General features: G+C 44.0%; 1 protein-coding gene across 2 annotated transcripts in view; it reads left to right on the top strand.

Moving 5' to 3' along the window:
• Positions 1 to 26,410, top strand: part of POF1B (POF1B actin binding protein) — a 56,444-nt gene that overhangs the window by 8,706 nt on the left and 21,328 nt on the right. For both annotated transcript variants that reach the window (XM_048514785.1, XM_048514784.1), the window contains exons 2-4: positions 18,429 to 18,509; positions 20,060 to 20,146; positions 23,778 to 23,972. In XM_048514785.1, the coding sequence (XP_048370742.1) occupies positions 18,429 to 18,509; positions 20,060 to 20,146; positions 23,778 to 23,972 (363 nt within the window). The remainder of the gene's footprint in view (positions 1 to 18,428; positions 18,510 to 20,059; positions 20,147 to 23,777; positions 23,973 to 26,410) is intronic.

Below are 26,410 nucleotides of genomic sequence, written 5' to 3'. Positions count from 1 at the left end.
TCAACAGGGCCAAAGGAATTTGGAACAACAAAGACCAAGTGGAAGACTTTTATTAGCGAGCCACTAAAATTGCCTGAAAACTTTGCTCACCGCGTTTGTTTTTGAATGTCATGGTGAACTGATAATCATTAAACAAAACCTCATCTGTTAGTTTACCCGAGAAGAAGAAGAAGAAGAAGAAGAAGAAGAAGAAGAAGAAGAAGAAGAAGAAGAAGAAGAAGAAGAAGAAGAAGAAGAGGAGGAGGAGGAGGAGGAGGAGGAGGAGGAGGATTTATATCCCCCTTTCTCTCCTGCAGGAGACTCAAAGGGGCTTACAATCTCCTTGCCCTTCCCCCCTCACAACAAACACCCTGTGAGGTAGGTGGGGCTGAGAGAGCTCTGAAGAACTGTGACTAGCCCAAGGTCACCCAGCTGGCGTGTGTGGGAGTGCATAGGCTAATCTGAATTCCCCAGATAAGCCTCCACACCTCAGGTGGCAGAGCTGGGAATCAAACCCAGTTCCTCCAGATTAGATATACGAGCTCTTAACCTCCTACGCCACTGCTGCTCCTGTGAAACACACAGAAAGCCAATAACCAAGGTGTTCGTCCCCTTGTTTTCAAACACTTCCCATCTGGGGTTGCATATCCAAATAGACCTTGTTGACAGAAGAGATGACAGAATACAGTAGATGGACAGTGTGGGAAAGGAAAGAGAATTTGCCTTTCACTGCCGCACACGATAGGATGGATCTGTTATAAACGTTGGTGTGAGAGGAAAAGGCAAATTCAAAATATCTGGGCCATACCTATATAAGCACAGTGGTCCGGAGAGAAAGAGAGGAGGCATGTGAATCTTTTGTAACAAAATGTCTCTTCCTGCGCAAATATAATAAGCCTCTTGTGAGTGTTTTGAAAGTGTGAATCCGGGATCAATTAGCGCCACGTAACATGTTACTTTTTTACTGCGAAATCTGAACAATGAAGTGGCTTGTTTTAAAGCGCCCCCAATGATGATGTGTAAATGCGCAGTGCCCGCAAAGATCGTTTTACGAGGGGAACTTCAGTGCGGGCAGGTTTAACGAGACCTCTGGCTCTCTGTAGCGCTGCTGCATTTTTGAAAAATATATTCTTGCAGTATAGAACTTGTTCTGCTGGAATTCGGTTGTAAACTTGCCCTGCGATTTGACAGCGCCTCATCGGGTACTCTGACAAACACACACCCCTTAGCAATCTAGAACTAGCTAGTATGGCTTCCAGATCTGGTTTTGTATGCCACCTTTGTGCCAGTGACAACTCCTTCAAGACTAGCTTCCACTTTGCAGCCGTTAACGTCAACCTGCATTTATCCATGTGAGACAGGAAGATGACTCGGGGAGTCTGGTGCCAGCACGTCTGATGCCCAGAGTGAAATTAGCTGGCACTCTAGTATTTATTTTTAGAACATTTTGCACCCCACCTTTCCCCAACAAACAAGAGTGGCGTACAGAATGAACCGTTAATTATGGCGCTGAATATATAGCTTGTTATAAAGATGGCATTCCCTTGTATATTACTCTCATTTGGCTGAAAACACTCTGTCTGGTTGGCAGTGCGGTAGGTGCAGCAGCAATGCGGTAGGTTCAACGTTATCTCCCTCTAATGCATGGCCTAGGGGTAGCTGGCACTCACTTGCTTGGGCTGCAAGCAGCTGTAAATGGGCCGTGGCTGAGTGGTAGTGCATACACTCCATATGCAGATGATCTACTTCCATTAAATAATCTCAGGAACCAACTTTATTGGGAAAGGCTTCTCCCTACCTAAGATCCTGCAGAGCTAGGCCCAGTCAAGATAGACAACTCTGAGCGAGAACATAAGAACATAAGAACTAGCCTGCTGGATCAGACCAGAGTCCATCTAGTCCAGCACTCTGCTACTCGCAGTGGCCCACCAGGTGCCTTTGGGAGAAGAACTCAGTAAGTCAACTTAATGTGTTCACACCTAAGTAAAAAAAAACAAAACAGGAGCTTCAAGGAGTCCTGTATATCCTTTTTCTTGCCTGAGTTTCTTCTCACAACAGCCCTGTAAGGCATATGTGTCTGAGAGAGAATGATTGGATCACTCAGTAAACTTCGGAACTGAGTGGGGTTTTGAATATGCAGCGTCAGGATCCTAATACTGATTTGGACATGGATGGCCTCTGGCACAATTTTGAGCAGGTGGTCTGCCTTGTACATTTATGCATGTAAAAATATATATATTTGCCCCCTTTTTTTAAAAAAAAATGTGGGGTAGTTGTAAAACTACTCCCCAAGGAGCAGTGAGGTAGATTAGAGGACCCAGGTACAAACCAATCAGTGCTGTGCACCACAGGTTTCTGTTCCAAACAAGGAGAGGCAGTTTCTCCTATGCATGCTCCCGGAGAGAAGTCTTTATGTCTGATGCAGAATTTGCTGAGCAATCTTCTACATTGGCCCCACCCTTCAAATAACATTTCATCTGTATTTATCTTTATATTAATGCCTTGTTCTGGAGAGTTTATATATCTCCAGCATGTTTCATTGTATGAACTAGCCAAAGTCTGGAGAGACTTCAGGCATTCGATTCCTTAACATTTTATGGTGGTGCCTGTGAATCTGAATTGCTTTTAGCTCTAAACATCTGGCACCTAAGTAATGCCCTTATATAAAGCAGTGGTGCGACTGCACTTGGAGTCCTGTGTTCAGTTCTGGTCGCCACATCTCAAAAAGGATATTGAAGAGATAGAAAAAGTGCAGAGAAGGGCAACGAGGATGATTGAGGGACTGGAGCGCCTTCCTTATGAGGAGAGGCTGCAGCGTTTGGGACTCTTTAGTTTGGAGAGGAGACGTCTGAGGGGGGATATGATTGAAGTCTATAAAATTATGCTTGGGGTAGAAAATGTTGACAGAGAGAAATTTCTCTCTCTTTCTCACAATACTAGAACCAGGGGGCATTCACTGAAAATGCTGGGGGGAAGAATTAGGACTAATAAAAGGAAACACTTCTTCACGCAACGTGTGATTGGTGTTTGGAATATGCTGCCACAGGAGGTGGTGATGGCCACTAACCTGGATAGCTTTAAAAAGGGCTTGGACAGATTTTTGGAGGAGAAGTCGATCTATGGCTACCAATCTTGATCCTCTTTGATCTGAGATTGCAAAGGCATTAGCAGACCAGGTGATCGGGAGCAACAGCCGCAGAAGGCCATTGCTTTCACATCCTGCACGTGAGCTCCCAATGGCACCTGGTGGGCCATTGCGAGTAGCAGAGAACTGGACTAGATGGACTCTGGTCTGATCCATCTGGCTTGTTCTTATGTTCTTAATGTTAAAATGTTTTTCTCCCCAGCTGTAGCACCACCCCCTTCCTGGTAACACTGAACTCTTTCCACTCATTGTGAGTGGTGAATTAATAGAAAAATCAATATATCTGGTTGGCTTTTGCTACTGGAGCTTAGAAATGCCAAAGTTGGGGAGTTGTCTGACCTTTTAAAAACTGAAGATGAATGTGATTTCATTGTAGAGGGAATGAAGGTCATCGTGAATCTTGCTGCCATTGCTCTCATGATGCCAGTAAACGTGAGCTAACTGTTGTGGGTCTTCCGGTCTGTGTGGCCGTGGTCTGGTAGTTTTTGCTTCTTACATTTTGCCTGCATTTATGGCTGGCATCTACAGAGGCATGTCACGGTGAGATGCGTTTCTCTGTGTTATCATTGTGCCACGGTTAGAAACACAAGTGACATGCCTCTGAAGATGCCAGCCATAGATGAGGCAAAAAGTTAGGAGCAAAAACTACCACACCACAGCCAGACAGCCTGGAAACCCACCATAGCCAGTTGATTGCCTTCAACAATACACAAAATGTGAGCTAGTTTACATATTCCTGAAGCATCAAGACCATCGAGGTGGGCAGTGCTCTTAAAACCAGTAGAGGGTCCTGTCTTGCATACCTCCCTCTGTGGAGCCAGCTCTGGTTGCGTTCAGAGCTGCAGGGCAAATCAAGGTGACAGTCCCTGACTTGCACTATGGCCATAGGTCACACTTCGCTGAAGAAGCCGCCAATCACATGGGAGGTGAGACTAGCCATTCAGGTGACTGTCAGTGATTGGAGACAGAAGTACAGTCAGCTGTGTTCTAGAAAGGAAATCTGGCAAGGTGGGAGGGATGTGGGAGGAGCTTATCCCAGGCTCCACACCCCATAAGGCACAGCTGTCAAACTTGTCTCTGAGGGAAAATTAACCCTTCCCTTCCGTCCCTGAGCATCATGCTGGCAGGGGGATGATGGGAACTGTAGTCCATAACATCTGGAGAGGCGCGAGTTTGACACCTGTGCCATAAGGTATGGCCCAGGCATGGTAAGGAAGATTGATTCTTAGGAAACACAGATAGGACTGCTGTGCTAAGGGTCACTTGACACATTAAGACGAACTGTGTGGCCTGAAAACATGAGTGCAATGAACATACTTGTATTTTTACAAGTATTGCATCAGAGATACAGCCAGGCTGAATTTACTGCCATGCACTCTGTAAAACAGTCATGCGATACAAAATTTGCTTTCAATTTGCTTTATAATAAAACGGCTTTGGGACTTGGGACTTCTAGGAATGCGGAGATTGTGCATGAAAGTGCTTGTTTTTCTCTTTAAGGGCAGAATTAATTTGGAGACAGATTGCGAAGTATGACTTACCAAGCAAGCCAAGTTGACTGTATTTTGCTACAAGAAGCTTAATCTCTTGTGGACTTAACAGAAAATCTTGTTGAAATACAGTTTGTAATGCTTAAAGTTGTATTCATGATTTCAGAAGAACAAATAAGGCACTTCAAGAAAAGGACATGGGAAATGGGGCAAATGTTGAGGCCTGGGTTTGGTCTGTTTTTTTTTTTTTTGCAAGGATCTAACGTGAAAGATTGTGCCATCTTAAGCAGAGTTATACCTCTTTGAACCTGTTGAAGTCACCGGGCTCAGAAGGGTGTAACTTGTTTAGGACTCCATTGTAAGAGTTACACAGTAGGCAGATGGCTATAGGTGCCCTTTCCTCCATTACTCCGAGGGAGAAAGATGCCGATCCAAGATAATTAGTCCATCCTGCCGATCTTAGCCTAATGAACCTTTTGGCCTCTTTTAATATTTTAATCCATATTAATGAAGAGGTGAATTGATGCATTTTGTTCTTGTGCAAATATCTGGTCTTACTTAACTGTCTGGCTCCATCAATTCTAACTTGATGCATTTTAAAAAAAAATCTTGGGGTTTTTTTGGGCGTGTTTAGACCTGCAAAACAGCTAACAATCGGAACATCGTGCTACCTTAGCGCGGCAAAAACGCAGAATCAAAAACTGATAGGCAATGCCAAAGACCCCCACGAGGAAAGGAAAAACAGGAAGCAGCACAATCACAAACTTAGCTTTTCCCAAACACCCAGTAAAACAACATTTCTGGCTGCCAAAAAACCAAGAGCTGTGAAAGAGCAGGCCTCTTGGGGAACCACATAAACTGTGACATTTAAGACTTCCAGTACAGCCACGGGCTGACTGAACGTGATCATTCAAATTGGGAAACTGATGATTAAAAATCAGAATTGTGCAGCATATTTATTGTATTTATTTATCATATCTAAGCAGTTGCTTGTATATATTGCACTTGAGGTGATGTTTTCAGGGTATATAGAGTTTCTTGTACAGATTGTTATTATGTACAGATATACAGATAATATAGCTACCGTGTTTCCCCGAATATAAGACAGTGTTATATTGTATTGTCGAAGGCTTTCCCGGCCGGAATCACTTGGGTGCTGTGTGGTTTCCGGGCTGTATGGCCGTGTTCTAGCAGCATTCTCTCTTGACGTTTTCGCCTGCATCTGTGGCTGGCATCTTCAGATCCTCTGAAGATGCCAGCCACAGATGCAGGCAAAACGTCAGGAGAGAATGCTGCTAGAACACGGCCATACAGCCTGGAAACCACACAACACCCAAGTGTCTTATATTAATTTTTGCTCCCAAAGATGCGCTATGTCTTCTTTTCAGGGGATGTCTTATTTTTCTGTGTTCTGTTCGTCGGACATGCTTCCAAACAAAAACTTTGCTATGTCTTACTTTCGGGGGATGCCTTATATTTTGCACTTCAGCAAAACCTCTACTATGTCTTATTTTGGGGGGATGTCTTATATTCGGGGAAACAGGGTAATAGCAGCAAAGTTTGCAACGTTTCTTCCTTTTGGTCCTCTCATCCCATATGTTTTGTTGCATGCTATACTTTCCCTTATTCTAGTTCAAAAAAATACAACTTGGCTTTTTTTTAAGGGTTATTACAGCATTGCTTGCATTGTCTGTGCCTCCCTCTATATTTTTAATAATAATGCTAGAATTCTTATCTGCATCCCATCCTTTTACCAAGGCACAGAGGTGGAATGTCCAGGTGGTTCTGAATATGGGCCTGCTTGCGATGTCTGAACGAGGAAATAGATTTACATGGTGTACTGGGAAATAAACAGAGGTAGACTGGAATGGGGTGTGTTTTATCTGACCACTACAGCTAGAGGTGGCAGCGAAGGGGCAGATTATGGTGCTGTAGAGTGGACTGTACTTCTGTACCATTAAGGCAAGGAAAGGTTGTGTTTTTTTTACAAAAATGCTCTTCATAGATAATTCCCCGTAAGTGGAAAACTAGTCCAGTAGGCAAAGGGTTAGACTTCTGGTTGCCAGGTTCTCCTTGGCCTCCAGTGGGTGATGAGTAGGTAGGACTGTCACGCTCATTCCGCACATGCAGAATAATGCACTTCCAAACTGCTTTCAGTGCTCTTTGAAGCTGTGCGGAATAGCAAAACCCACTTGCAAACAGTTGTGAAAGTGGTTTGAAAACGCATTATTTTGCTTGTGCGGAAGGGCCTCAGATCCAGGTTGCGAAACTCTTGAGATTTGGTGATGGATCCTGGGGAGGACGGGAACTTCAGTGGGGTACAAATGGGTGCACCCTTGAAGCATCCATTTTCTCCAGGGAACTGATCTCTGTAGTCTGGGGATGAACTGTAATTCGGATGGATCCCCAGGTCCCACCTAGAGGCCAGCATCCCTAGTGAAAGTAGACTCTTTTGAGATGTTAATATTAGAAGAAGAAGAAGAAGAAGAAGAAGAAGAAGAAGAAGAAGAAGAAGAAGAAGAAGAGTTTGGATTTATATCCCCCCTTTCTCTCCTGTAGGAGACTCAAAGGGGCTTACAATCTCCTTGCCCTTCCCCCCTCACAACAAATACCCTGTGGGGTAGGTGGGGCTGAGAGAGCCGGTCCGAGAAGCTGTGACTAGCCCAAGGTCACCCAGCTGGCGTGTGCGGGAGTGCACAGGCTAATCTGAATTCCCCAGATAAGCCTCCACAGCTCAGGCGGCAGAGCTGGGAATCAAACCCGGTTCCTCCAGATTAGATACACGAGCTCTTAACCTCCTACGCCACTGCTGCTCCAAAATATTAATATTAAAAAATATAGGGAGCTTTTACATGAAGGAGTGTTAAAAATACAAATCTCCCCACTGGCACCTTGGAGTGGTGTGGCTCATTCTACTATCTCCTTCTTCTGCATGCCTAGACCAGGCTTCAGCGTCGGAAGAGTCTGGAATGTAAACAGGGGCGTATTTTCACTGTTAGCCCCCAGGCCAGCGGCTGGTTCAAGACAGCTCACCTTCAATCCCAATATGAGGAGCTCTTCTCCTTTCTAAAGCATGTTCTTACTTTTCACCCATCATTTGCCAGGAGTGTCAATTGCTGCTGAGAAATTGGCTTTATTTCCACAAATATTTCGCATTTAGTGCAGCTCTTTGAAGCTCCTCTTGTGGTTTCCTGGCCATTTTCTTAGGCCCCTTCCGCACACGCAAAATAATGCGTTTTCAAACCACTTTCACAACTGTTTGCAAGTGGATTTTGCCATTCCGTACAGCTTCAAAGAGCACTGAAAGCAGTTTGAAAGTGCATTATTCTGCGTGTGCGGAAAGAGCCTTGGTTTCTCTGGGAAAGGTTTTTGCATTTCTGGGACAGGCAGCCCTTACATTTCTGTGAAGTGTGGGTTTCGGCAGAGGGCTGGCTGGGGGTGTGGCATATCTTGCCTGGGATTGGTGATGCCCTCAATCAGGGGACAGAATGAAAGCAAAGGGGATGGGACGCTAGCCTCTCAAATTGAGAGCTGGAGATGCCTGACCAAGAGGGCGCGACCTCTTTGCCATTTTCCTCATAAGCATTTTTTGCATGGCATTTAAAGCTGTGATAACCTTAAGTGGGTTCTTTGGCCGAAGTATTGGGGAAGGGGGCTAAGGAAGCCCCGAGATAGGTGGGCGAAAAGACTTCAGCTGCCACCACAAGGAAGTATGTGGAATGGGTGTTACTGCTTAGAAGAAGTCCCATAGAACCAGAACCGTAAACAAAATTGATTCCAGCGAGTGGTGTGCCTGGGGGGGGGCATGAGGGGGCTCGAGACCCAGGCGCTACTCACCTGGGTCATGTGAGGGTGCATTTGGCTGCCACTTGCCCAATCTTCTTGTCCGCCTGCCCTGCTCACCACTAGTTTGCCCACCCTGCTTGCTCGTTCACCCACCCCACTTTTCTTGCTTGCCCCCCCCCCAATTTTGTGTGTGGGGGCGGTTTGAACTTTTTTGGGGGGGGCGCACACTCAGTTCTTGCCCCCAGGTGCCATTTCCTTCAGGGTATGCCACTGATTTCAGCATGAAGTTTCTGGACCAATTGTGGAGTTCTTCAGATGTTTGCTTCATTATGACTTTGGTGATGGGTTACTTTCTTTTGTCTGAGAAGCTGTGGCCCCTTCCGCACACGCAAAATGATGCGTTTTCAAACCACTTTCACAACTGTTTGCCAGTGGATTTTGCTATTCTGCACGGCTGCAAAGAGCACTGAAAGCAGTCTGAAAGGGCATTATTCTGCATGTGCGGAAAGAGCCTGTGAAAAAGAGAAAAATCTCTGAGGGAAAATTAACCCTTCCCTTCCTTCCCTGAGGTAGAGATATGGAACAGGGTGAGGAGCACGGGCTTGAATTTGCACAAATATCTCACATTTAGTGCAGCTCATTCCAGACAAAGAAAAAAAGTTTTGTTTATTGGCAATAGGAGAAAACTCAGATGAAACTGAAATGAGTTCAGTCCTAACTGGGGAGCCTGCTGACTTGGGAAAAACGTAAAGGCAAAGCACAAGCTATTAGATGCATCAAACTACAGTATTTATTCAAGTGCAAGGCTAGTTTTCCTTGTTCTAAGCAAATAAGAGGAGGTCATTTTGGGTACAAGTTACAGTTAAGTCCAGTGCAAAAAATAGTGCTGGGGGTGTCATTATAAATTCATAGTAAATATGGTATCTAACCACATTTCCTAGCATATTTTTGACTAGTGATGTAAACATTTGGGTTTATGCTCCTCCTTTGTACCATGTGTTGAGTTTCTGTGTCTTAAAATCTTTGTCACCTGTTTTTCCTATACGTTAGTGACTCGGTGCACATGGAAAGCTAGCATGTCAGGGGGAAAAGGTGGCAAAGAGCCTTGTGGCGCCATAAAGATTGAGACAGTAACCCTCTAAGTACTGGTTTTTGAAGGCCAGTCAGGAGAAGGCCCCTGTGCTCTGTCTGTGGTCCTCCAGGACAAGTGGTTGGGCCACTGTGGGAGCACGATACTGGATCCAGCTGTGCTCTTCTTACATTAGAATGACATGAATGTTAGTGGCTCAGTGCACATATAGGTGATGATGGCCACTAACCTGGATAGCTTTAAATGGGGCATGGACAGATTTGTGGAGGAGAAGTCGATCTATGGCTACCAACGTTGATCCTCCTTCATCTGAGATTGCAAATGCCTTAGCAGACCAGGTGCTCGGGAGCAGCAGCAGCAGAAGGCCATTGCTTTCACATCCTGCATGTGAGCTCCCAAAGGCACCTGGTGGGCCACTGCAAATAGCAGAGTGCTGGACTAGATGGACTCTGATCTGATCCAGTAGGCTCTTTCTTATGTTCTTAATGAATGAATAAATGAACGAACGAACGAACGAACTAATGAACGAAAGAATGTTTGTTTACAGTTAACAACCAGTAATACAGTAATTCATAAAACACCAAATTCCTAATTTTTACAGACTATAAGAGGTAAAAAGTTAAAGTATAAAATAGAACTTAATCTAACATTCCTCTAAAAAACTGATGCTGTCCTAACCAGTTGCTTTCCTGTATTTATTTACTAAAGCATAAAACCAAGCAACGTGAATAAATAAATGTGGCTACCTTCCATTGTGTCTAGTTTGGTCCTAACTTTATGTTAGGCCTGATCAAGCATAAAGGATAGTAATGAGGTAGCAGCTCCTTAGGAGACAGAATAGTCCGTGTCATATTGTATATGGTAGATTCCAGTTTTGAATGTTCAGGGTCGATTCTGCACTTGCGTTATTGACCTAAGTGCTCTGCACAACCACTGGGATCGACGTGGTTTTGTACCAGCTTCGCCCCGTGTAACGGTCAAATTTCCAACTCCAATTGGGAACTACTACTTTTTCAGGGAACCATGCTCGAATTCAGCTCCATTCCAGTAAAGTGCGGAATCTCTGGTGCCAGGAGTCCCCCATTCGGCCAATCACAGCTGAGTGTTTCGGGCATGCGTACAGCTGGCCAATCAAAAAACACCACCTTCATCCCTCCATTCCTGTGGCAGTTTTTTTTATAACGTTTGTGGGGCATTTAATGGCATTTAAAGCTGTGATAACCTTAAGTGTGATAACCTTAAGTGTGTCCAGTTCTGGTCGCCGCATCTCAAAAAGGATATTGAGGAGATAGAAAAAGTGCAGAGAAGGGCAACAAGGATGATTGAGGGACTGGAGCACCTTCCCTATGAGGAGAGGCTGCAGCGTTTGGGACTCTTTAGTTTGGAGAGGAGGCGGCTGAGGGGGGATATGATTGAAGTCTACAAAATTATGCATGGGGTAGAAAATGTTGACAGAGAGACATTTTTCTCTCTTTCTCACAATACTAGAACCAGGGGACATTCATTGAAAATGCTGGGGGGAAGAATTAGGACTAATAAAAGGAAACACTTCTTCACGCAACGTGTGATTGGTGTTTGGAATATGCTGCCACAGGAGGTGGTGATGGCCACTAACCTGGATAGCTTTAAAAGGGGCTTGGACAGATTTATGGAGGAGAAGTTGATTTATGGCTACCAATCTTGATCCTCTTTGATCTGAGATTGCAAATGCCTTAACAGACCAGGTGATCGGGAGCAACAGCCGCAGAAGGCCATTGCGTTCACATCCTACATGTGAGCTCCCAAAGGCACCTGGTGGGCCACTGCGAGTAGCAGAGAGCTGGACTAGATGGACTTTGGTCTGATCCAGCTGGCTTGTTCTTATGTTCTTATGTTCTTATGGGGGTAGACGGAACATGGTCGTAGAACAGTAGCCAATCGGAACGGAGCGGCGAAGAGGCACAGGATGATTCTGCCCTCCGAGCTGGGATCAAGCTGGTTGCAGTGGGGAACAACAATGGCTTTGACCTAGGTCAGTACCCTTCTCAGGGAACTGGGTCGAACCTATTTTACTCGTGTGTGGAATCGCCCCAGATGTGTTAAACATTCTTTAGTAGAAAGAATGAATTGGCATAGGTGGGAGAAAGACCCTATCTGTTTTCTTTGCTTGTAGGGAGTTCTTAGCACAGGAGATGATTCATCACACTTTATGTACAGTCTGAAATTAGGGTTTACTTTACTACCTCAGCATTCTGCATTCTCAGTCCCATCTACATGTTTGAACCAGGCCTAAATTGTCATTTACAAGCTTTTGCCAATGAGCATCTTTACAGATATGCCAATTAAATTGGACATGAGACTCATCCCTTAACTCAAACTGTTTCTTGGATTCTAATTTGGCAAGATTGGAGCACCCATCCTTTGAAAACCAAAACATGTCCTCATTAAGAGAACCATCCCACAGAACTTTCCCATATGCATCCTCCGCAGGATTTAGAACCCATTCTTATAAATCGCTGAAGATTAGAGTTGATTCTACTTTAATATCACCTTTCATTCTCTGTAACCATAATGAGCTTGTGGGTTGATAAGAGACCAGTTCAATAACTGATTCATTTACTCCGCTTAAGCTGTGGAGCTTGGTAACATGAGTTATGTATTTAAAAGGCCCCTGGCGGCAGCTGGGCGCTGTTCAGGCATGTATATAATTATTTTTGGAAGACAAATTGCCATGACAGTGCCAATGAAGATTCTTGTTTTCACCTAATACTTATGAATATAGAATAGTGGTTGGCAATTATTTTAGCCCAGGAACAGTTTATAGCACAGTACTAGGAATGGAGAAGCACGTTCAGTTTTCTCAACTTGTGCTCTCCCACCAACCTACTTATTGCTGACCAAGTCTGAACATTTCAGAGAGCTCTGTTGCCTGCCCTGTGAGGTGCATTTATGTCCTGTGGGCAGGAAGCTGGCTGGCCTAGAACTCTCCTTTTAGTCCTCAGAAGAGCTTTGGAGACAGGTCAATTGATGATGGTCATGGGTCACATTTTGGTTCATTTATGCTGCTGTCTGCCTACCCATGCATTAAAAACGCCGCAGAAAAGAGTCTTTGGAATGGTTGCAGATGTATAACATTATCAGCATACACCATATTTTCCATTGTAATATAAGCACGGAGTTTACAATTTACTATTACAGTAGGCAGCAGCAGGAGAAGGACAGGATACGTTAATAAAGTGAAACAAAGCTGGATTTGAACTTTCCTAAAATAATCTAAAACCATGTTGAAGATGGGGCTTTCCCCACTTACCTTCGGATGCGCGCTACTCCGGGAAAGTAGCGCGGGGTCCAGCGGCGCTCCCCACTTGCAAGGGCGGCAACCACACAGCCACCCCGACGCTGCCGCTCTTGCACCACCTCAGCGCACGTCATTCCTGGCGCTGAAGAAATGGCACCTTTTGATGACTCCGCGCCATCCAGCCTTTCTTTAAAAGAGTCCTTAGGGGATAGGGCGGTATATAAATATGATAATAAACGAACAAACAAACAAACAAACAAACAAATAAATAAATAACCAACCTCCAAAGAAGGGGACTCTACCACACTCTGAGGTAGTGCATTCCACTGTCAAACAGCCCTGGCTGTCAGGAAGTTTTTCCTGATGTTTACATGGAATCTCTTTTCCTGCACCTTGAACCCACTACTCCTGGTCTTAGTCTCTGCAGCAGCAGAAAACAAGATCAGGATGGTCTGGAGCTATACAGGTCAGGGCTAAGAGGTTTTATGCATGTACATAATCTGAAACCAGTGAAAATGCTCAGCTTTGGACAAATCGTGCCTTCTGTAAACTATCATCTTCCTCTTTAAACTAATTATTTCTTCCCAGTTTTAATATATGAATAAGCGCTCTGATTGACATGGATGAGTGCGAAGCTACTGGTTATCCCCAATCCTTGATTTTGCTACAGTTTATTCAGGAGAGTTGTCCCGTGTTAGAGTTGACGGTGCTGGCAGGTGTGAAGCTTACCTAGAACTGGGTCAGATGAAGGCATTAAACACAAAATTGCCTCTTGAGCAATCACTGTTTTGGCAAACCATAAAAGCCTTTCCTGCCATTGATGCCCCTCCTGGCACTGATCCCGTATTGGAACTTCTCATGTGATCTGCCTTGGTTGATTCCTCTGTCTAGCAATTGCCAAAAGCACATTTCAGTGGATTGACTCCACCCAAAGTTGCATGATCACTTACCTGCCCCAGCAAAACCCTTCTTACATTGGGAATGCAATTTGTTTTGGCTGCATCCACAGATTTTTCATCACCTTCCACTGATGGTACTCAGTGAAGACAAGAAACGATACAGTTGGTATGGTGTTTTTTTCAGCCATTCCATTTATATGCACAGTAGGGGCAAACTCTTTGTTTCTGTGTAAGTGGCTGTATGAAGCTCCCTTAGATCATTAATTCATGTACATTAATTTATGTTCATTAATTCATATCGACTGGTGTTGTTTTCTGTGACTGGCAGCAGCTGTCTCAGGCAGAGGTCTTTGCCATCTCTGCTGATTGAAAGTCTTTTAATTGGAGATCACAAGGACTGAATTTTGTACCCAAGGCATTCAAAGAACTTTGTACATGTACAACTTAGCTCCTGCTGATTCCATCTATTTCCACTAAACTTGAAGATATACTGGATTGTTGTTGTTGTTGTTGTTGTTGTTGTTGTTGTTGTTGTTGTTGTTAGGCTTAATAGACCACCCAACCCCCCGAAGGATTCTGGGCGGTGTACAATGAGACATAAAACAAATACAATATAAGGTCTCATAAATACAATATAGTGATAAAACATTAAAATTCATTTAAAATACATTATAGCAGCAATTCCAAAAATTACAGATAAAAGGATTACGTCCATCAATGATTGGGGAGCCTCAAAGGTTGAGCTACAAACTATACACTCTATAACAAAATAAGTATATGTATTGTATGATGTACAGAAACATTTTGTTAAAAACACAGGGTCTGGAATTCAGGCTACATATTTAAAAATCAGCATAAAATGTTAACAAGATCTCAAACACAGTTGATGATCCATTAATAATAAATGACCATATGCATTTTGACCTTTTGACTTCCATCAGTGGTCATAAATACAAATCAAAATTATTCAAAACACATCTGGAAATATACCTTACAAAGTATTTTCATTTGAAAATAGAAGAGGGTGACAAAAAATGTGAACCTAATTAACATAACTAATATTGTAACTATAACAAGGAAATTTTGGAAAAAAAAGTTTTGTAAGATTCTATGACCTGATGTTGACTGTAATTACAAACCGTGGGCCTTTCACCCCTGAAACTGGCTCACGCTAAAATATAAATGACAGAAGTATATTAATAAGCTAAGTTATATAGATTTAATATACCTTAGGCCCACCCCACGGCAAAAATCTGTAAATAACCGATCAGAAGTAATCTGATATGAAATTACCAGCGTTTCTGGATGTGTGTAACATCAACCAGTGATAAAATGAAGTAGCACTAACACCCTAGCTATTATATGAAATGAAAGGATGATGCAATTATTCCCACATGATACAGATTACAAGGAGAGGGATGGGGAGAAGGAGAGAAAGAAAAGGTAGAATGGAAGAATGTATATTTACAAATCTGAAAACTGCAAGTGTAATCATATGCAGCATGTCCAATCTGCTGATGCATTCAGACTTTGAAGTGCTAACATTTGTAGATAGTGAATCCCAAAACACTTCTCTGTAAATGTTGGGGAAGATCCTGCTGTAACTTCACCACCACCCAAAAATGTAGCTGTTTCTCCGTATGACCAAAGGTTAGATAGTACTTGATTAATGGAGTGTTAAGTCTCTTTAATTTATGCAGCTCTTGTGCTCGCTGATTCTTCCCTTGACAGTTTTGATAGTCATTCCTACATACATCAAATTACAGGGACACTGAATAACATAAATTACCACCTTTGAATTATAGTCATTGAATGGGTTTTTGTGAAAAGTCTTGCTATTGCATGATTTCTGAAATATTCTTCTTCTTTTTTGTGCTCCCACACATCCTGCAGTTGCCACATGTAAAAAACCCTTTTGGTGCTATCTTCCCCCTCCCTCCTACATTCCATTTTACTTTTACTTGGTTATATTCTCTGTTACCTCTGGCAGTCTGCTGCTCAGTAACCTGTCTCAAACCATTTTCAGCTCTTTTAGCTGTAAAAAGGGGAGGATTTGGGCACCTGGGGATGTTAGACAAAAAGTGCCAATGTTTTGTTAGGATTGCCTGAACTGCTTTATATGTAGTATTATATGTCAGGGGAATTATCATTCTACGCGCTTTGTTCTTTGATCTTGGGAGGAGCAAAGTTGTCCTCCGTGTTTTGGGAGCCCTGAACCATTCTTGAAGAGTAACCCCTTTCCTGTGAGTTGGTTCATCAGTCTCTCTGTCTGTCTATGAAAGTCAACAGCTGCACTGCAATTTTAAAAGTTGAGAATATGGTACATTTCTTTTTAAATGATGCATATGAAAACTATTTCCTGCAAAATAGGAAGTAGCGTCTGTGGACTTTCTGTAGAAAAGTGTTTGCAAGGTAACACCAATTCTTCTAATTTCCATGTCCAGAAAATGTACTTTCGATGCATCAAAGGTCATTTCAAATTTGATTGTGCTATGTATGTGATTAATGAACCAATCAAAATCAATAAGAGGTTCTTTGGTTCCCTCCAAAATCATAAAAATATCATCCAGGAATCTATTCAGTGATAGTATAAGTTTCCTGCTTTCAGAGTCTTCTCCACTTATTTAAACGGAGAATGCTTGCTTTCTAAACTCCAGTGTACATTTTCAAGCATTTGAGCAGGTGTTTCTGAAATTTCAGTAGTTTGAATCTAGAAGCGAGGCTGTTCGCTGGGATTCTCCCCACAGAATATATTCTTCTTGTGTTTGAAGATCTATTCTGCCTTCTCTTTGTTCTGCTTCAAAGTGCTGGTTTTGACCCAGCTTCACAGTAGAGTGTATGAAAGTACGTCAATTCCCATGTAAATCTACCCATTTTCTGAGACTGTCTTTTGAAGTCCAGCTGGGCGTAAATCTGGTCTCAGAAGCCAGACAGTGACTAGAAGTAGAGTCTTTTCAATGATGGCACCTTTCTCGTTGAATATCCCTCCTGAAGCTAATGGCAGGACATCAAAATTATTATCTTTATGGCATTAAGCCAAAACAGTTATATTTTGGTTGATACTTGGATGGTCCTTTGCTCCTTTCCTGTCTGAGGCCCCTTCCGCACACGCAGAATAATGCGTTTTCAAACCACTTTCACAACTGTTTGCAAGTGGATTTTGCTATTCCGCACAGCTTCAAAGAGCACTGAAAGCAGTTTGAAAGTGCATTATTCTGCATGTGCGGAAGGAGCCCAATTTGCGTTGCTAGTTAATTTTATTTGAGAAAATGTTTGCATTTTTAGAAGGATTTGGAATTTTTATGCAGATTTGCTTGAAGCATGTGAGCTACCTTGTGGGCTTATTAAGCACAAAAGCAGGCTCCGCATTTGAAAAATTAAAACAGCCAAACATGATTTTTAAATTAGACAGCCATTTAATTTCCTGCATTTGGACGAGCGTTGTTTCCCAAACCTTGGAATAACAATTGCTGATCTACTCTTACATTCCATTTTAAATGTTATCGATTGCTTTTGTGGTGACCAGAGGTGTAGCTCCAAGGGGGCAGGGGTGTGTGCAATATACCGAGTGCACGCCCCTTTGGGGGCGTGGCGAGGGTGTTCTGGGGCATTGCGGGGCAGGGCGTTCCAGGGGTGTGGCAGGGGTGGAGGACGCACCAGTGTACCGGCCGCTTTCCCCTCTTGCTACACCTCTGGTGGTGACTGTTTAAGATTGCGGAGGGAAGAAAAATTTCTGTAAATAGCTCCTGCTTTAGTGGGTAAAAATCTAGTTTGACCCCAGAACTTTGATTTTACAAGCTGTTGCCTATCACATTCCTTCCAATGCATTTCTTTTTTATCCTACAATATAGTTATTACAAAAGTTTATGCATATAGAAGAAAAATGGTTGGCTGAATCTCCAGTTCCAGTGATACACTTAGATAATTTTAGATCCTGGATTTGAATGTTTTATGTGTGTTTAGCCGGGGGGGGGGGGGGGGGCTCTTTTTAAAATGGTAATACACATTTGCAAAGCTACACTCTGGTTTTGGGAGTACCTGCTGACCTCATGAACTGGCACCCCAAACTTATTTGTTTATTACTGACTTGTCTAGGAAGTGCATATGCTGCTACTTTAGATCTCTGCTGGAGGCAATTCTCAAGCAAACCGGTACAATAAAATCATAAACTTGACAACATAAATTATCAGTATGAAAAACACGCCATTAAAAGCAGCTTTTGGCCCCACATCTGGATTTTACCACCACTGAGCATTTCCAATTAAATTTGCCACAAGCACGCCCCCCTCCTGTGGCTATGGCCCCTTCCGCACACGCAAAATAATGCATTTTAAAACCACTTTCACAACTGTTTGCAAGTGGATTTTGCTATTCCGCACAGCTTCAAAGAGCACTGAAAGCAGTTTGAAAGTGCATTATTCTGCATGTGCGGAAGGAGCCCATGATTCCCTTTGGCAAGGTTGGGTAGCAGGGCTATTGCATCTGGTGCTTTTCATGTGGGAGGCTGCAGCCAGGTTGCCAGGATACACTTTTGGCCAACCTTTTCTCTCTTGCGAAGGTGTATTTTTGTAGTGTTTTAGTGTTGATTCCAAACTCCGCATTTCTTCTTTAACTAATAAGATGGCTATTTCATTTTTTATAACCTGCATTCTATATCAACATCAATTTGGAATTAATATCTGTGGATTGATTTGTCTCAATTGCAAGGAAATGTCCAGGTTTCCAATTATATTTACTGTTTGTTATCTTTTTTCCTCTACAGGAAGTCCCATCTCCATCATTGAAATTGTCCCCATTTTCCCAAGGTACTGTCCGGAGGATTATATTGGAGAATCCTGAACAGGTAAGAAAACCTGTTCACTGTTGCAACTATCTCTCGTGCGTGCAATCCTGTGTGTTCAGGGCAATATGTATGGAATTGGAGCAGGACCGAGCATGCTGTTTCATTTGTGGTTAGCTTTACCCCTTGTCTACATGCGTTCATCCAGCCAGCTATATAGATATGAAGAAGAAGAAGAAGAGTTTGGATTTATATCCCCCCTTTCTCTCCTGCAGGAGACTCAAAGGGGTTTACAATCTCCTTGCCCTTCCCCCCTCACAACAAACACCCTGTGAGGTAGGTGGGGCTGAGAGAGCTCAGAAGAACTGTGACTAGCCCAAGGTCACCCAGCTGGCATGTGTGGGAGTGCACAGGTTAATCTGAATTCCCCAGATAAGCCTCCACAGCTCAGGCGGCAGAGCGGGGAATCAAACCTGGTTCCTCCAGATTAGATACATGAGCTCTTAACCTCCTACGCCACTGCTGCTCCTCCTACACCACTGCTGAGCCTCAGTCTTGTGATCTGTGATCACAAGGTCGAGATCACAGTGAGGAAGTCTACCCATGCTCATTTTGTTTGGGAGACACGTAAGTTCTGTGTGTGTATGAAGAAAGCATTTGTAGGTGGAGCCGATGTGCTCAATCATGAGCGGACACTATACAAAAACGTACACAGTACAAATGACAACAACCAGGGCACTGTGTATGTTGGCATGCATAAACAATAAAGTGTAGTGCACCTATACATAAAGTAAATATACCTTCATTGCAATAATAACAAATTACAAACATTCACAGTGAATGTACAAACAACAGTGATTCATTGTGCACATAGAAACAATGACTTACATAATTACGTAGATCAGAAAACAAGTAAGGTAGCAGAAGATCTTGTTAATCATGAGTGGGGTATGAAACCAGCCTGCCCATGCCCCACCAATCTCGGTGTTGGCTATGTGTGCAAATATGTTGTGTGTACAGGGCTGCAGTCCATCTTAAATCTCTGAGGGTTGGCGTTCTTGATAATGGCAAGTTAACGCTCTAATCACATTTTGCTTCAAAGATTGTTGAATTGCCTTTTGCAGCTTTTGTTTGGTGCTGATGATATGAAAACTCTCTGATTTAATACCTTGCTTGTGAGCTCCACTTGGAGCCATCCACTGTTTTTCAAATGCTGCTTCTTTCGAATTGGGCATTTATGGTGGTGCCTTTGAAAAACCTTTGGAATCCACAGTGAGTCTAGAACAGCAGCCATCTGGTTAACAAGATTTTGCTTCAGTGAGCATATTATTCTAATCTACAAGGTCATCTGTCTCCCCAATTCCAGGCACAGTTCAAAGTTTTGACTTATAAAGTTCTGAATGAACCATAACAAGGACATATGAAAGATTTATTGATAATTGTTTATTGCCCTGGTTTTCATGCGGATTTCTTTCCTATGTAATTATGTTTTCATTGCATTTGTAAGCAGCCTCGAATGCCAAAGAGGTAGAATAATGTTTTTTTTCCTCCCAGATTAAGTAAATAATAGTTGTGCTGATCAGTCATTCAAACTAACTGTTTTATATTTCCAGGAGCCGCTGTCTCCACTTCTGAGAGGAGGAAATAATGTGATCATTGAAAAAACAGTAAGAAAGTACGAGCTGCTAAATCCAGACCAGGTAACTTCCTTTTTGTTATTTTTTTCCAGTAAAATAATGCATTTTTTCAAGGTTGTGGTTTCATTCTTTTGATAGACTTTTGGCTGAGTGGGAGCTAATACAAGAAACTAGATGCGGTGTGTATGGATGGGGTTAAAGGTTGGCAGGTTTGGTCAGATGCCAAGACCCCATTGCCTTCAGAGGGATGCCATTGTGGAGCTGAAGTAATTGAAGGTTGTTCTTGCTCTCTGTCTGGGGGGACAGAAAGTAGTAGAATTAGATGCCCAGGGAGGACCTGGCCACCCTTCCTCCCTTTGTCAAGATGCATACCACCTTCATCTTCCTCCCCACCCTTGCCAGATAACCAACAGTCGGTTAATTGTAGCTGCTGCATGCACTGGTCCCTGCTCACTCACCTGCTGGAGCAAACCTTAAGGAACAGGTGTCAAATTCGCGGCCCTCCAGATGTTAATGAACTACAATTCCCATCAGCCCTTGCCAATATAGCCAATGGTCATATTGGGAGGGACTGATGGGAATTGTAGTTCATGAACATCTGGAGGGCCGTGAATTTGACACCCCTGCCTTAAGGGCTGCCCAGAACAGATGCTATCAACCAGGGAGGCAGCTGCTTCTTGTAAGGCCTTGTTCACCTGCACAGGTGAGCACCAAGAAATGGCAACTAAGAGTAGCACCCAGTAGCTTATCTGCTCTAACTATCTGTGTTGCAGCTTTCTTGGAAGGGGTCCTGCCGGTCAGGAGTTTGCAAAGAATCCCTAAAGCCTGGATCCAGTCCTTTTATTGTAGAATCTCCAAAGGGGCCTGTTTCCCAGGTTACTCCTCTCCACCTCTCCACTAATCCCTGCACTTCTGGACACAAAGGCAGCACCTGTTTCTCTTTGGCTACAACAGAAGGGTGGGGGTGGAGAGAGAAACACTCACTCAGCAACACAAAAGGTTCAGTGCTGTTCCTGCAACAAGTGTCGAGCATCGTCTGCAGGACTGATGAACGGCAGCTCTCCTTTAAAAGGACCAAATACATAGCACAGTTTTACATCTCCAACTTCGTAGAATGATAGCAAGGTCTAGGTCTGGTGTTAGTTTCCTTGTACTAGAGATCAGTGATATTTTTGCTCTGCATCCGTATGGAGTGGAAGGGCAAGCAGAGCGGACAGGCAAGGCTAAACTTTGAAGCAGCAGCACAGCCTTGGCATCCCCACAACGATATTCCTTGCCACTTGACTACAAAGATTCTGGGTAGGCAGGAACTGAGAGCCAGACAAAGTGAACCAGCTGCCTCGCCCCCTGAAAAGTGGCTCTGATACAACGTGGCCTGGAGTTCCCAGAAAACTTGCTGCATAAGTGGACAGAAAATTAGGCTGCAGCAAGTTATACTCTATCTCAGGGAAAGATGACAGTGCGGTTCTGCACTGTGCAGCGGAAGTGTATACATCTTGTTTCCGTCAGGGAAAATAGTGCAGATTCTCTTTTAACCTTAGAGAATCCTATTTAAGCTCCGCTTTCATCAAAACCATTATTGCCTGCACTATTAAACATCGAACTTTGAAAAAAAGAGCATTTATATTGTCCTGGAGAGAAATATTCTGTCTTAAAAGACAGCTGTGTGGGAGGAGGTTGATCTGGCTGGAGGCCTCAGCATAAAGAAAAGAGGGCAGGTTAACTTTTCCTCGTGTGACATTTCCCTAAATGATATTGACACAAATACCCCAAATAAACCATACAGAATCCCTGAATGCTTTCTGGTAGGAGAGGTGAAAAAAGACAGGCAAAATTCAGGCCACTCTCCCCCTCTACTGGGGCTTAAAGCATCCGGGGGGTGGGGTGGGGGTGTTGTCAAAGGAAGAATTCATAGTTGGAAAAAGAATTGAAACTCATCTTCCCTAGTTTCATCCCCCAACCTTGATCAGGCCTGCCCCTTCCCTGGCTACTTTTAGACCAAATTACATGTTCCATTCCACACCTTGGAAAATTATAGTCCCAAATTTCTTTATGGAAACAATAATGGACAGATTGTCCATCTGTCTGCTGCGATATTCCACACTTCGCCATATAATTCAAGAGGGGGTCAGTGAACAATAAAGCCAGGAATATATTCATATTGAATATAACATCAGAGAATCTTACTGGATTTTTTTTTGCATCTGTATGGTTCATTTGGGGACTTTGTGTCTTATAAATTAGCTAAAGGTTAGACAGCAACTTGCTGTGAGCCTCACACAGTGTAAATATATCCCTCATTTCTTCTGAAGAACTCAAGAGTCCTTTGATGCTGCTTTTTATCTTCACAATGACCCTGTAAAATAGGTAGGCAGAGGCTCATTCCGCACATGCAGAATAATGCACTATCAAACTGCTTTCAGTGCTCTTTGAAGCTGTGCGGAATAGCAAAACCCACTTGCAAACAGTTGTGAAAGTGGTTTGAAAACGCATTATTCTGCGTGTGCGGAAGGGGCCAGAGAGAGAGAGGGGGAGGGAGAGAGAGAGAGACTGACTGTTGCTCTGAGCTTCATGGCTATGTGAGGATTGGAACACAGTTCATCCGAGTCCTAGGCCCATTCCATATGGGTCATAAACACGGGTGTAGGATGGTAAAAAAACTGTTTTGAGGTGGAACTTCACACAGATCCCGCCCCTAAAACGAGTCTGCCCCATGCTATTTTCCCCAAACTGGGTTTTTTGAGAATCGCCCTACTAGTGAATCTTTTCAAAAATCCTGGGTTGCAGCCACTCACAAGCGAATGGCCAGGCAGGAGGCACTTTATTCGCCTCCACTTTCCTGTTTTTTAAATTTGGCAGTGTACGTTTGCTTAGCTACGCAAGTGCATATAGTCGTATCGTGAGACATCAGCCTGGCTGTGGGGGTTCATTTGTGGATGCTTGCGTAGCTACGCATCAGTGGGAAGTAAATAAAAAATAAACATCAACCCACATTGTTTCTGTGGGCTCCAGTTGCAGCCTGCACAGATGCATGTGAACGCAAAAACAGGAAAATGGATCACTTTGTCCCAACTGCAACCCATCATGCATTTGCTGTGCAGAAGGAGCCTCAGCCTGGCCTTCTAACCATCGCACCATGCCGATTTGAAATGCTCCATCAACTAGTTTAAAATAGGCAGCCCTCTGTTCTCTTTAGGAGCAGCAGTGGCATAGGAGGTTAAGAGCTCGTGTTTCTAATCTGGAGGAACCGGGTTTGATTCCCCGCTCTGCTGCCTGAGCTGTGGAGGCTTATCTGGGGAATTCAGATTAGCCTGTACACTCCCACACATGCCAGCTGGGTGACCTTGGGCTATTCACAGCTTCTCGGAGCTCTCTCAGCCCCACCCACCTCACAGGGTGTTTGTTGTGAGGGGGGAAGGGCAAGGAGATTGTCAGCCCCTTTGAGTCTCCTGCAGGAGAGAAAGGGGGGATATAAATCCAAACTCTTCTTCTTGTTTATCAGATGTGGACCATTTTGGGTCAAAATGTCTTAAAAGAACTAGCAGAAAAGCTTGTCAGACCCACCCAGACAAATTAGCATTGAAGGATTCTTGTTTAAGGGTGTTAATATTTTTTCAGTGGCCCAGTGCACAGAGAACAGATGGGGTTAACACTGTGAGGGATGTGAGCCTGACTCATGGACTATTTCCTCTAGGAGAAGCAGTACCACTTTGCCCAGCAGCACACGCAGTCTGACCAATGTCAAATCAACCAGCCTGTGGAGTATGTTCCGGTGGCCCAGCAATGCCAGCAGACCCAGACGGGCAGCCCCTGCGATATAACTCCAATTAGTGTCAATGATGGTGGAAACAACACCGTGAGGAAGGTCACCATCCAGACCTGTGAACCGGTATGAGTAATTCCCCTTCTGTATTTCATTGTTTCTCAGCAGAAGTTTTCTTCTTTGGAGGGAAGTATGCATGCTTGGGGCTAATCTTGCGGGAGGATATGAATGTCTAGGCAGAATTTCTAGAAAAGTGGTGTTTTCTGATATTTTGGGCAGATATGTCTGTTGATGCAGTAAAATAGTTCAGTTCATTGAATGTCATGTTGGTGAGGGAGCGAGCTTGTGCTCTGCAGCTACAGAAACTAGGACCAGGAGTCAAGGGTTCAAGGTGAAGGAAGAGAGATTCCCCCTAAACATCAGGAAAAAACCTTCTGACAGTAAGGGCTGTTCGACTGTGGAATGCACGACCTTGGAGAGCGGTGGAGTCTCCTTCTTTGGAGGTTTTTAAAGAAAGACTGGATGGCCATCTGGCAGGAGTGCTTTGATTGTGTGTTCCGGCATTGCAGGGGGTTGGACTTGATGGCCCTTGGGGTCTCTTCCAATTCTTTGATTCTATGGCCCCTTCCGCACAGGCAAAATAATGCGTTTTCAAACCACTTTCACAACTGTTTGCAAGTGGATTTTGCTATTCCGCACAGCTTCAAAGAGCACTGAAAGCAGTTTGAAAGTGCATTATTCTGCCCGTGCGGAATGAGCCTATGATTTACCTCTCACTTTACTCTTTTTTATAGTTCTCTGACAGTGCCATCATAGGCAAAGTTACACCCTTCTGAAGTCACTGGAGTTAATTAATACTGTCATTTGCAGCCCGCCTTTCTCATTAAGACTAATGGTGGAGGTCAGTGACCTTAGGAGGATTTAGCTCTGTTGAGAATGGCACTGTAAGTCATGTTATATTCTTCTGCCTGTCTAGACATAGCAGTTGCTCTTTTGGCTATTTTGACTCATCTAGTTCAGGCCGTTTATGCACGGCTCCAATTCCTTGCGCCCGAGAGTTTACGCCCGGCGTGGGGAAGCGGCTACTATGCAGGCGTGCGAGCAGGCAGCAGAAGGCAGAAGCGGCTCGCGCGGGCCGCCACAATTCCCCTCTCCCACTTACGTGTCGCTACCATTACGCCCTGCGAGGTACATGCGGCCCGCCCACGCCGCCCTCAAACCCTGGAGGTCGGAGGGACAGTGTGAGCGAGGAGCTGCAACCTACGAACGGCTGAAGAGCGCTCTTCCTACTTGACGCCCGGTTCGCACCCATCCGCAGAAGAGCGCTCCTCTAACAACCCTTTAAAGGGTTGTTGTTTTGAAAGCGACACAAGACGCCCTGCGAAGAGAAGCGCATTCCAGATGCGCCGCTGCGCGTTTACGCTTAGCGGCGCTATGAAACCCGGCCCGGCCTGGAAGCGGCGTTTTACCGCCCCAGGCATTCATTATTTGGGCCGTGCAGAAACGGCCTCAGTATTCAGTTATCTGTGAGTTGCTAGATACTCCTAGAAACGTGCACTATCCTTTGTATTGTCGAAGGCATTTCACGGCTGAAATCAATTGGCTATTGTGGGTTTTCTGAGCTGTGTGGCCGTGGTCTGGTGGTTTTAGTTCCTAACGTTTCACATGAAGATGCCAGCCACAGATGCAGGTGAAATTCTTTGGGTGCAACATTTAAGGAATCCAAGTTTCCACTCACCAAAGCTTGCTAACAAAACAATTTCCACCTTATTATATGCATCTGACACAGTCAATTTGTCTCACTCACAAATGGACCTCAGGAAATCCCTCTGTGCCTTTGCCACATACTGCAGGGAGGAAGAACCTATAATAAACTACCAAGAAACAAAAGTCCTCTCACTTACCCATGAACACATGGATGGCAAATTGAAGACCATAATATCAAACAAACCAAAATCTTTAATACCCAAATCTCATCTTCCAGTCATTGGAGTGCCCAAACGACTAATTCTGCATATAAATCATCATTCTGCATATAAATCATCCTCCCCAATATCAAAATGCTACTTCATAAAATGATCTTCCTTTGTCCCTGCAGCACTCAAAGTCTTCCTGGGAAAGATTGTATCTCAGCTTTTACATGGTTCCCAACTCTGCATCTACCAAGAAAGGTGTTCATTAGAAGTGGTTCAGTTGAAGATCTTGCAAAAGATCCTTGCAGTTCCACGATTTGTCCCAAAGGCTAGTTTCAGATTAGTTTCAGATTAGAAACTGGCTTGATCCCCAAGGAGACCCATATGTGGATCCGTGCAACCATTGCTTTCACATCCTGCACGTGAGCTCCCAAAGGCACCTGATGGGCCACTGCAAGTAGCAGAGAGCTGGACTAGATGGACTCTGGTCTGATCCAGCTGGCTTGTTCTTACGTTCTTATGTTCTTAACTGCTGTTTAGAACTTGTGTTTGAGCCAACTGGCCTAGCACCTCTAATTCTTGTCAACCATCACTCAACTTGGCAAAGCACAATTGAGAGGACATGGCCTCTCTGCTCAAGCCTCCCTGCCC

The sequence above is a fragment of the Sphaerodactylus townsendi genome, linkage group LG13, assembly GCF_021028975.2.
Source record: "Sphaerodactylus townsendi isolate TG3544 linkage group LG13, MPM_Stown_v2.3, whole genome shotgun sequence".
Classification (NCBI taxonomy): domain Eukaryota; kingdom Metazoa; phylum Chordata; class Lepidosauria; order Squamata; family Sphaerodactylidae; genus Sphaerodactylus; species Sphaerodactylus townsendi.
The sequence above is the reverse complement of the archived record's forward strand: the minus strand, read 5'-3'. Positions and strand labels throughout refer to the sequence as shown.